The following is a 12260-nucleotide window of genomic DNA, read 5'->3' as shown; positions in this document are numbered from 1 at the left end:
TTTTTGTTTCACATCTCCTTCGACGGACGTTAGTACGGGCGAGGCCCGCGATCGCTGTCCCGATAGCGCGCTGACGCTTGTTAAGTTTTCGCGTTTATGTGTATTTGCTTCTGAAGTTGCTTTCTGTGCCTAATTTTTTTCTTTTCTCAACCAACTTCTCACACCTTCTAGCGCATCCTCCATTCAGCTTACCCTTCCATCCCTGCTCTAGCTCCACTTTTCACGGTTGTTGTTTCTTATTTTTTTGAAGGTTGGCACATTTCTTCCTTTCTTTCCGAAAGAAAAACGTTTGCATTCACGTTTCTAATCGCTGACTGAGTTTGATTGGACATTATGTCGTTTGTTCCTTGGAACCGCGTAACAACTAAAAGAAAGGTATATAACGTATTCTGGAGTGCATTTGTTTCTTTTTAATTTTTGCAAAGCTACAGGTGTAGCGGCATCGCAGTCTTTTTAATTAACCTAAATTGCACAACTTTAACGTCGATGACTATTCTCTGTTTTCACAGTAGTAACGATTTTCCGTTGGTCGAATCTCGTGCACGCACCTGAGGTGCGAGGGCTCTGTACCCCCACTGGCGGTGGCCACATATTCACTCTTATAGTTCAGTGTCCATTGATGCTTTGCGGCAATTCGGGGCCACGGTATCTGTTTTTATGCCGAATCTCACTAAATAATTTCAGTGAGGGAAAACCGTCACATTAAGTCCTACTGCGGCGGTAAGTTCACAGGAGAAACGAACTTAGCATTTTGAAGAAGCTTTAGCGCTCACCGCATTACGATTGGTCAGAGTGGGCGCACCGAGCGCGGCGCAACTTGTGAAAACTTTTTCAATTGTGCCAAAGAATCGTTCAGTGTTATCAAAAAAAGTTACATGGCGAGCTTGGACGCCGTCAGTCTAACCAACGTCGGTCTGACTTAGATACGCATAAAAATCACGCAGTTTTCTTAACCACTGCTATTTCTTTATTGATCGTGAAATATGGCAGTTCGGTACCCCAAAGGGCCGCTTATTTCTGAAGATATGCGAAAACATCAGCAGTGCACATCAGCTATTCCTGAACGCTCAGCACATTCTCTCAGCAGAACATTCACTCAGCAAAGTATTTTATTTTGCTGGCGCTCGGTTTCGACCGACGCTTGCGAGTCATTTGCGACTGCAAACGATGTGACGAAAAGAAAGCGCGCTACGTCACAGAATAACCAAAATTCTGGCAAACGCGAGTGCTAGTTTTGGGAGTGCTGCACGCTCTTCGAATAATAGCGCACGTGATGCGCCCCCCCCCTTCCCCCACTTTCTAACAACTTTCCTTGGTCAGCCGGCACGCGTCAGGCCACGTCAACGCACACAGCACGTGCGTGCTAGGCGCCTGCGCTGCCGGGTTGTCCCGTCACACCCGGCGCACTGCCGCACCTCAATGGCGCATGCGCGGTGCCATCTGCATGCCCTCGTGCTGCCGCGCCTGGCAGGAATAAATGGCCGCGGAGATGGACGACCTGTCCGACGCTGTTTACATGGCCCTAAGTGATGCGCATTTTTCCCGCCTGCCGCCTGCTCTTCGACGTTTCGCAGCGTTTGATGACATCCCCCTTGCTGATCGAGGATGTAGTAACACCAGTACTTCATAACTTTGCCTATGATGTTCCAGCGTCGTCGAAAAATTTGCCGTCCGAAGGATGGGAATGTTAAACGAAAGGCAAGAAGGTTAAACAGGGCTAGGCTCGTTTGTCTACTCTACCATGTACCATGTTTGTCTACCCTACCGTGTACTGGGAAGGGGTACAGTAATACTATGAGGAAAAGAAAGTCGGGTATCGATGCCGCCGATGTACAAACAGTTGTGAGATCTTTGTTACAGATGGTCAATCAGTATGGTACGTAGCGTTCAGAAATAATAGCTGCGCTATTGTGGCCTTGTTTAAGTGCGCCGCGCGAGACCATGGTGTCAAGATCTTGATCATTCTGAAAGCGCTTCCACTTCACTGATCTAGAGCTGTGCGTTCGTCAAGTCTTTCATTTTCGAAGAGGCTCAGTAACGCACAAGGTGTTTCATAACTTACTCGACACCGCAACTGCAGGCATTTGCAGCTGATCATACATGCAGCTGATCGAATTTTTGCCAATAGATTTAGACAATGCATGAAGCAGTACAGCAACACGATTGAGGGAGGGCGGTTTCTACGGCACAGATATATGAGTGCGGCTAACATGCTTAGTATCGCAAGCTTGCTGCCGAGAGCATCATTCAAATAGTTCTAGTTTTGTGTTATTCAAGGCTAACTGATGTATATAAACTGGTTTCATAATCGTAAACACAATAACGTGCTTAAGTTCGCAGAAATACTCACATTTTGGGAAAACTGAATGCGTAAATCGGAAGAAAAACAAAAGAGAAAAAAGCAATATGTTGTGATGAATAGGAATACAATCTCACTCTTCTACGTTATGTTGCGATGCCTATAAATTCGTCTTCGACGCGGACAATTCTTTTACTTAGATGTTTTTACTTTCGTCATTGTTGTTGCTTTCGTTATATTTGGCGATATGTGATAATGGCAGGTCTGCTCGAAAAGGCTGTCGAACACAGTAGTTTCGCATTGCACGCACGTTTGTCAGTCGTTTGTGGTTACCATATTTGTTTAGCATAGCAACAGGCCTTTTTTTATATGTATTCCCATTCTAGCGTCACATGTATGGATATGGCTCCGGTGTCTCAGGACCCCTTCGTCCGAGTGTCTTGAGACACTGGCCGACGCCATTCTCAGCACAGAAGGCTTCGAAAGCGTTGTTGCTTTTTTTTTTTGCGGACAACTGGTCTTAGAGACAGACCTTGAGCAGTCTCGTCTTGTCGCTTCGTTTTGCTTTTTCTTTTTTCGTGTTCCTCCCCGCTCCCTTTGTTTTTGTAACACCTCTTTTCTAATAACTTTTATTGCCTTTACCCCTTTTCCACAGAACAGTGTAGCCGGCCGGTCTGAAACTTTCTGACCTCCCTGTCATTCCGTCTATTCCTTCGTCCCTGGAGCCACTTATGCAGATTTCCCATAAACTTGTCCGGATGTACATTGCAGGTTGCATACGCGACAACAATCACGGACCTAGAATTCTGTTCGAGTGCCAAATATCGTGTCCCTTATTCCCCTTGTTTCTCTTGCATTCGCAGTGCTTCGCGACGAGTTCCGCCAGCTTCCAAAGAGCATCCACGTTGCGGGCGGAGAGTCGGCGACGCTGGAGTGCGTTCCTCCCAGGGGCCACCCCGAGCCCACAGTCACCTGGTTCAAGGACGGCGTCCAGGTGCAGCCGGGCACGGGGCGCGTTCGCCTCCTGGCTCAGGGCGCGCTCGTGATCGCCGACGTGCGCCCGTCCGACCAAGGACGCTACGTGTGCCGGGCGGCCAATATGCTCGGCACCAGGGACTCGCCGGCGGCACAGCTCTCTGTGCACAGTAAGCGATTGTCTCTCTGACGTCAAGCTGCGCACGCGCATGGCGCACATCTTGGATGAGGCGATCATGAGTCTTATGTTGCGTTCCGGTGATTAACTATGCTTACAACACATGCACCGGATATGTCGTTATGCCATATACGAGTTTATATATATATGGCACAATGACAGAGCCGGTTCCCGTGCCACTTCTTGACTGACTCGCTATCTTCCCACGCTATAGACTGGGAAGATAGCGATTCAGTTAAGCGAGTTGGGCGAGTTCATTTAGCATGACAATTACGGAAACACATTTAAAGGAAGTGAATGATAGATGCGCTTTGTTTGTCTTTCTTCACTTATCGTCTACATCTTTTAAGCGCATCTCCATCATCAACGAGATAATTAGTGCTAGTGTCTTCCAGAGTCTTCCATCTAAGCAACGTGTTGGAGAGTGTTGTGTGCTCAGTACAAAACGCATCGTGTCACCGGTTAATGAGGTTGACTTTCCACCACAGCTAAGCCGTATTTCGTCCGAGTCCCGGAAGATGTGACGTCACTGGCGGAAGAGTCCGTCGAGTTCCAGTGCAAAGTGAACGGCGACCCCAAACCGACGGTCACGTGGAGGAGGCAGGATGGCAAGATGCCCGTTGGCAGGTGCGTCACGTGACGAGAAACTCTGGAGCAACGCCGGTTGGTTCACCAGCCTAACAGCTTCACAGGGTCACTTTTCGCGATGCAGTGCTTTGCGTCAGCCTATAGCGTCATATATATATTTGCGTTTTGCACAGATGTAGTACTTGTGGGTGCTTATAGGCTGTACGCCAGGATTTCTGAGGCCCAGAAAAACGCAAGTTACAAAATGCAAATCCTTTGCCGTCTCGCCCAGTTTGAGGCCGGATTTCCCGCATCAGATTACGCCTGAGGACGGCAAAAGCTCGATTAACAAATATTCTTTTAGAAATGGAAGCAAGAAAAGTGTAAACGCGAGTCATTAGGTTTAAATGGAGATATCGACGTAATTTCCTGAAAAGCTATAGCAGAATGTACTGGTGAAGTGGTCGCTGGCGTCTAATGTGAGCGTTTACCTATTCAACAGTTGCCCTCTGAGATGTGCGTGCTTGCTTCTCTGCAAAAGTATCATCTGTGCGGGAAAGCCATCCCGCTGCTTGCGTATTACAATATCGGATTGGGAAATAGGAAAAGAAATACGAAAGGAAACGACGAAATTAGCATTTGAATGTCACACATTCTCGATGAATGTTATAATTTTTTCTTCGTGCTTTCTTAAAAAAAACTAGATATGCAGAATATTCTTGTATTTCTTTTACTCGTGCCTTCTTTCTTCGTGATTTTCTAAACAGTAGGTGTGTTGAAAGTGTTATCTGCGAAATGTGCGCTGCAGGTGTGTGCCATTTCTTTGCTTGTATTAAATGTATCAGCAATACAAACATCTTGCAAAGTGTTTGATTAAAAAAGAGAAGGCGACCTGACAACTGTTGCTTTTCTTTCAGGGCTTATGTTCAAGAGGACAAGAGTTTGCACATTAAGAATGTCGCTCTCGCAGACGAGGGAACATACATTTGTGAATCAGAAAACATTGTTGGCTCAGTCTCTGCGTCGGCGACATTAACAGTGCACTGTAAGTACCCACTCCTTTATGTTAGCACAGCATCATACAATTCTTTCCTGGTTTTCGACTGAGTCTGGCACAATGACTCCATTGTCAAAGTCAAAGTCAAAGTCAAAGTTTATTTTCCATTCTGTCGTACAGAAAGAAAGGACTGTGAAAAAAAAGCTGTGTTAAACAGCTTGACTAGTTCACAGCCCCATACAAAAAGAAAGCAGAAAATAAATATAAAGTAAAAAGTCGGAGCGGTAGCAGCACCGTGGTAAACATGGCGATATGGCACCTCACGGGCAGTGCCCCACAACAGGGCGTACACATTGCAGTTGTGATTTTAATACATATACGAACCACAGATTGAAAAACGAAATTATTACACTGTGTAGAAAAGATAAACATGATAATGCGATTGTCATCCAGAAACAAAAATATAAGACATATACACTGCATAAAAAGACATATAGATTACAACATTATACATTATATAGATTACAACCCTAGAAGTATCTACATGCAAGTGAAAAAAGCAAATATATATCTAAGACTTTTGATTTGGGACTGAGAGAAAAAATATGTAACTGAATGTACTATTGATTTAAAGATCAAGTATTATATTGCAAATAATTCATGGATGTCGTGGTATGAGCAGTTGAATAAGTCAAAACCTTTTAGATCACAATAATTCAGAAGAGCTGGAAGAGTGTAAGATAAACGCTGTTTGCCGGAGTTTAACCGTGTTTTATCAACCTCCCACTTCTCTCCATGACGGGTGGGGTAGTTTAGATTCCTTGCACGCAGGTTGGCTAGACTGCGTAGAATTTTTGTGTGCCTAATAGTTTCTGATCTGAATTTTCTAATTACGTTTATGGCCAAGCCCTAGCTGCAGAGTATGTTTTAGGCACTGTGTGCAGGATCATCGTGAATACTGATAGCTGCAATGCACATCTCAATTCAATCACCCATGCAACCAATGAAACCCTCTTTGCGTTGAATTACGCAGTGTTCAGGATAATTGTTATTACAGTTGACGATAACAGTCCATTCGCTTTCAATGAGTCAGAAAGAATGAGAGAAGTTTCGCACATGTTTTCATAATCAAGTGGAAATATTTTCTTCATGATATACAATGAATGAACTCTAGCCGATGGCTGCATCAAGAACAAGTGAATCGCCTATCGGCAGTGTTTTTGCACACACTGTTTCTTACATTGCAGATAATGAGTTCTCATAGTGAGTGGCGATCTTATCAAATTGTTCCTTGCGTTATAAAAATTATACTGTGATCCATGCATGCAGCAAGGCTGCCTTCAAATACGACTACGTTGATAATCTCCCCCACTAACAGATACTGTCCTGCGCGTTCATATTTTTTTGTTTCCTGTCATTTTGCATAAATGTAGAATGGGGAAATAAATAAATAAATATTCTCCCTATTTGTCAACATCTGTCTCCACGAACGTTAACTATGCTGCTTTATTACTGCTCGATTAATTTTTGGTGCAAGCTTTGGCATAACTTCGCTTTACATTGCCCTTCCCCAATACGAGCCGAGGCCTGTCCCTACAGCCCGCTGTTGCGCAATATCTAGATTGCAAGGCCTCCTCTAATCAAGTACTTGTAAGTGGTTTCAATCAGTTACGGCTTCGTACACTATGCTTAACATGTAAACTAGCCGTCGACAAAACTTATCCGCAGTGTTCAACGTCACTTCTGGCTTCTGCTGTGAACAAATACGGTATTTTGTCTAAAAATAAGAACGTAAAGCTGCAACTTACGCTGCTCTCTGATGATTTTCTCCTGCTAATATTACGGGAATACCAAGTTGGAAAACAGCTAGTAACATTATGGTAAGACAACCCGGACCTACATAGACTTCAGTTTAAGCGAGAACTCAGCTGAATGATCCCTAGTGAACCATTTACAAGAAGGCTGTAGATACCTGCTCACATTTTTTCTTGTCTCATTTCAGCGCGTCCTACATTCCGCCTCACGCCTCAGAACCAGAAAGTGGGGCTCAACGGTGTCGCCAAGTTTGACTGTCTTGCGACAGGCAACCCCCCACCTTCCGTGTTCTGGACCCGAGAAGGCAACCAGGTTAGGATAACTACAACTCTGTCATTATTCTTATCTCACTAAACCGTACAACAAATAGGAGGCCATTTTTGTCACATGCCAAACATTTCTAAATGAGTATTGGTTCACTCTGAAGCGCAATTGCGCTTCAGCGTGAATCAATACTCATTTAGCAATGTTGTGCAGAACTTACTGAGCATTAATGCTCAGTAAGTTCTGCACAAGTCAACATTAGTGCGTTGGGAATTGAACTCGCACTGATGAAGATTTATAGACAGGAACAGCAGATTGCCAAGTTTTCTGAAGCTTCACAGAATACGCCCGAACTGTCGCACGATCGCAAGAAAGAACCCTTTTGCGGTCAAACAACAAGTATTTCGGAATTGGTTGATGAAATTGACAGGTGTCTGCTGGCTAGCCCAAACATGGCGGTTTCAATACATTTGAGTAAAAAAGAAACGTTTTTCGATTCTTGCTGTTGTGCCTTTAGTCTAAATGACGTACTTGTGCCGGTGGCCGCAATTAATCAGACCTATATAGTCACACGTGGCAGCCTAAAACCTCGCCTCCCCAAATTTGCTGCAATTTTAACCGCGCAGGTGCTGATGTTCCCGGGCAAGTCACATGGCCGCTTCTCGGTGAGCAACGAGGGCACGCTGACTATCAGCGGTGTGCGAAAGGAGGACCGCGGCTACTACGTCTGTTCGGCGCTGTCGGTGGTGGGCTCGAGCATGGCCAAGGGTCACCTGGAGGTGACCGCGCTCGCCGACCTTCCGCCTCCCATCATACGACTCGGACCGGCCAACCAGACTCTGCCGCTGCACACGGCCGCCCAACTGCCCTGCGATGCGACTGGCACTCCCAAGCCCACTGTGCAGTGGCTCTACAACGGGGCTCCACTAAGGATTGAGGAGAGGCCCCGATACACCCTTCTGCAGTCCGGGACGCTTCAGATACAAGGTGAGGGCATGGCTCCATCGAGAAATGTCAAAGCCTGTGCAAAGTAAATATATAGGTACGCCAAGAAGGTTTGGGACGCATTGTTCGGGGACGCATTCTTCTTAATGTTACCACACACAAGCACAAGAAAAATAAAACAGGAAGAGACAGCACTCTCTCCTGTCTATTCCCGTTTTTCGGTTTGTTTTCGTGCTTGAACAGCATGAAATATAGGTCGGCAGGAAACATTGCTACACCTCATATGGTAGTTATCTGACATTTAAAGGCTGCGATGGTTTGCTCTTAATAGTCTCAATTATCTCGCCGTGGATAGAAAAGACTTGGAAAATAAAATTGGTCCAAACAACATGTTGAAAATTAAACCTATTAGCTACTAATACCAACATCCTTCTGAACGTCGTAACAATGGCCAACTGGTAAAATAGCCCCACGAGGGGCCCTTTTATTCGTGCCATTCTTTTTTCCTTCAAAGATCTCCAAATGTTGGACAGTGGAGCGTACACCTGCAAAGCTTCGAGCGAAAGCGGCGAGACGTCTTGGACAGCGTCGCTCACTATTGAATCTCCGCATAATCCCAACGTCAATTTCCATCGCTCTCCTGACCCCTCCACGTTTCCTGGCCCTCCTTCTCAGCCGGTGCCCGTAAACACAACAGAGACATCGATAACGCTTGCCTGGAGACGCAGCGAGAAAGTGGGCGCGTCATCACTCAAAGGATACACAAGTGAGTTGGTGTTATTCATTTTATTAACGAAATGCAACAAAATGCATTGAAGAAACTGGTAGTAAATGACAGCCATGTTTCTTAATGACCAAAGTGAACTAATTGTTTGGTTGCAGTTTTCACATATAGTAATGATATAACAATGACGTATAATGAGATGCAGTCTTAGCTTATGCGTGGCCTCATTAAAAGTAACTTCTTAGTGTTCACTCGAATATCTTCTGGAAAGAACACAAAATGTAACACGCCTCCGCTGTTTTTCATTTGCAGTTGAATACTACAGCAGCGACTTGCAGAGCGGCTGGGTCCTGGCAGCCCACCGAGTACTTGCTGAGAAATACACCATCCAAGCTTTGCGTCCCGACTCACGTTACGTTTTCATTGTGCGAGCAGAGAACTCTCACGGGCAAGGTGTCCCTAGCCCTGTATCTGAACCTATACGAACTCTAGGTGAGTGATATTTCCACCATGAACTCGCTACGTTATTCAAGTTAAATTAAATAGCAGGACTGTAGCGTTCCTCTAAACCACATTTTGGCTCATGAGGAACATCGTTGCGAATTGCTCCGTATAGATTGTAACGGTTACTCGTATTCAGACTTACGTGAACGCGCTTACGTCTCTGTTCCATCAGAATGGGGACCCCCCGGCCGCGAATTTATTCTGATGCATTAAGCTCAGTACAATTCCGTAACTAAACATTTTCTTCGCACATCACAAACAAATATAGCAGCAGCTGTTGCGCCCCATTAACTTCAGTTAACAATTAGACATTGCCTAATGTGCGGCATCGTATCGATTTAGGAAAGTTTTTCAATATAGCTGTATTCTTTCTAAACTATCCAATGACGTATAGATGCGCGAATACACTGTCCGATCGGAATATTCATAGTCGGGTACAACTTAAGAAAGCAGGAGAGTCCTAGTCTGAAATGAATACTTGAAATAGAAACGACAGCCAGAAAAATGTTCGGTAAGTTACAAATGATGCACGGTACACATCGAGACCGATGCGAACGGTGGAACCAAAAGGAAGTTGATGGTGGGCTAGAGAAAATAGCTGCCTATAACTATTGTTTTCAGTGGTCGTCGTAAATCCGACAATTTAAGTAACCGGCTTGGATCTATTCTTTCTCAAATATCCAGAGTGTAGTAATATCCAGAGTGTAGTTCGGTCAGTAATGATTATTTCATTTGACATGAACCGTGCACTTGATGTGAACTTTGAACATGCAGCTTGTTGTCTGAAAAGTTGTCATGCGCGAAACACACACTCACGCAAATATATATATATATATATACATATATATATATATATATATATATATATATATATATATATATATATATATATATATATATATATATATATATATATAGACTTGGTGAAAGATTGTCGCTTTTCATCGCAATCGCTGTCAGAAGTGATTAAGTGCGCGACAAACCTCTCAGTAACAAGCAACAATGGCATCAACCGCCGCTAACTTTAAGCTAGCACATGACGTATCCCAAGTACCTGTCTCAGGCGGCTTGCAAACATTTTTGCCGGTCAGTATAAGAAAGCGACAATATTTATAACGCACAGCTGCAAGAAATTTAGTGCTGAATGAGCAGTAAATTGCAATAAATTTTCGTGGGACGAAATAACACCGTTAGCAGGAATGACTCGTTCGCATTTTCTTTTCAGGAATGGCGCCACATTTTCTCCCCGAGTTCAACCTTGACGAGGCACGTGCAAAGCTCAGCGCGTGCATTGTGTCCCTGCAAGACATACGGGCTGTCAGCTCAACAGCCGTCAAGCTGAACTGGAAGGTGCGCCCTATTGCTTCATGAAGCTTCAATGTCGTTTCATTTAAGACACTGTAAACTAGTCCACGCAGAAAGAGATTGAATTTCAGTTTACACTAGCGATATGTTTGTCACAAATTGTGGTACCTTATTCATATAGTAGAAGGCGGGTACTTCGAGGAAATTGAATATAACGGTCAGATGTAACTTCAAGTGCATGGAGAAATGTGTTGCAGGCACCTTGAAGTGCGCTTACATGGACGGTGGCTTGGATTATTTGCCGGTGGCACACCTGCTTTTCGATGTATCGGACCTGTGCTGCACCTAAACGCATTTAGCTAGGACTCAAAATTTTGACGCAGTGAGTGAAAAACGTGGCATATTTCTTTTCTAATGAGTGTGCCGACAATTCCGCTGAATTTATGCATCCTTTGAGATATAGATTTGCGTCATTTCGTTCAAGTGCATCAGGAAGCAGGAAGACCTATTTAAAATGGACATACGTAAACGGCCCCAGTTACAAGTTCTTTGTGCAGCTAGCTTGAGTTCGCGTTGTTTCTACACTGACAACGTATCCTGCACTGGCGAAAAGCCGCTCTGTTCGCCTTGACAAGTCGCTCCCTTTCTTTGCGTCGCGCAGATCCAGGGCATGAGGGACTACGTGGAAGGCTTCTATATTCGGTTCCGAGATATGAGTGGCGGCTCGCAAAAGTACAACATGGTGACTGTACTGAATGGCGGAGCACTCTCATACGTACTCAACGACCTGAAGAAGTTCACGAAGTACGAGTTCTTTCTTGTGCCCTTCTACAGAAGCGTCGAAGGCCCACCAAGCAACTCGAGGAGTGTTCAGACCATGGAAGATGGTAAGTACAAAATGGTTCGTTTACGTACCATGTATGTATGTATGTATGTATGTATGTATGTATGTATGTATGTATGTATGTATGTATGTATGTATGTATGTATGTATGTATGTATGTATGTATGTATGCATGTATGTATGTATGTATGTATGTATTTATGTATGTATGTATGTATGTATGTATGTATGTATGTATGTATGTATGTATGTATGTTTGTATGTATGTATGTATGTATGTATGTATGTATTGCACCGGTGCGCATCGGCGCCCGCTCTATGCCAGCGAAAGTGACGACGATGACGTTCGTGTGTTGCGCGCTCGGTCTGTTTTCTGTGCTGACGCTGTCTCGCATTTGTGACCCTTGTGCCAGGCGCCGTGCCGAACCTCTTTAGAAGAACCCGCCTGTTGCATTTGGTGCTACAGTATGTATGTATGTATGTATGTATGTATGTATGTATGTATGTATGTATGTATGTATGTATGTATGTATGTATGTATGTATGTATGTATGTATGTATGTATGTATGTATGTATGTATGCATGCATGTATGTATGTACATTCGCACTTCTTTCCAGTCGTACAGCTTGTTTCCGATTATAATTGCCCTAATTTGTTATGCACGTCACGAATTCTTTGTGCGGGTGTGACACTGCGCGAACAGCTTCACGCGGAGACCTAGCATATGCGCGCAAAATAAGGTGTGGCCAGATAAAGGGCGCACCGACGATTGGTTGGTGTAATGGGGAGATAGGGTTGACGACATTGTGCGCAGAGATGAGAAGGAGCAGGTCAGCCGACA

General features: G+C 44.5%; 1 protein-coding gene across 2 annotated transcripts in view; it reads left to right on the top strand.

The window, feature by feature from the left end:
• The window catches only part of LOC119394268 (protein sax-3-like), a 144632-nt gene that overhangs the window by 116209 nt on the left and 16163 nt on the right, over nucleotides 1-12260 (top strand). For both annotated transcript variants that reach the window (XM_049415729.1, XM_037661551.2), the window contains exons 3-11: nucleotides 3163-3444; nucleotides 3941-4079; nucleotides 4937-5064; nucleotides 7019-7143; nucleotides 7722-8082; nucleotides 8555-8806; nucleotides 9077-9256; nucleotides 10494-10618; nucleotides 11235-11460. In XM_049415729.1, the coding sequence (XP_049271686.1) occupies nucleotides 3163-3444; nucleotides 3941-4079; nucleotides 4937-5064; nucleotides 7019-7143; nucleotides 7722-8082; nucleotides 8555-8806; nucleotides 9077-9256; nucleotides 10494-10618; nucleotides 11235-11460 (1818 nt within the window). The remainder of the gene's footprint in view (nucleotides 1-3162; nucleotides 3445-3940; nucleotides 4080-4936; nucleotides 5065-7018; nucleotides 7144-7721; nucleotides 8083-8554; nucleotides 8807-9076; nucleotides 9257-10493; nucleotides 10619-11234; nucleotides 11461-12260) is intronic.

Source organism: Rhipicephalus sanguineus, chromosome 5 (genome assembly GCF_013339695.2).
Source record: "Rhipicephalus sanguineus isolate Rsan-2018 chromosome 5, BIME_Rsan_1.4, whole genome shotgun sequence".
Lineage (NCBI taxonomy): Eukaryota > Metazoa > Arthropoda > Arachnida > Ixodida > Ixodidae > Rhipicephalus > Rhipicephalus sanguineus.
This window is presented reverse-complemented; position numbering and strand designations above follow the sequence as displayed.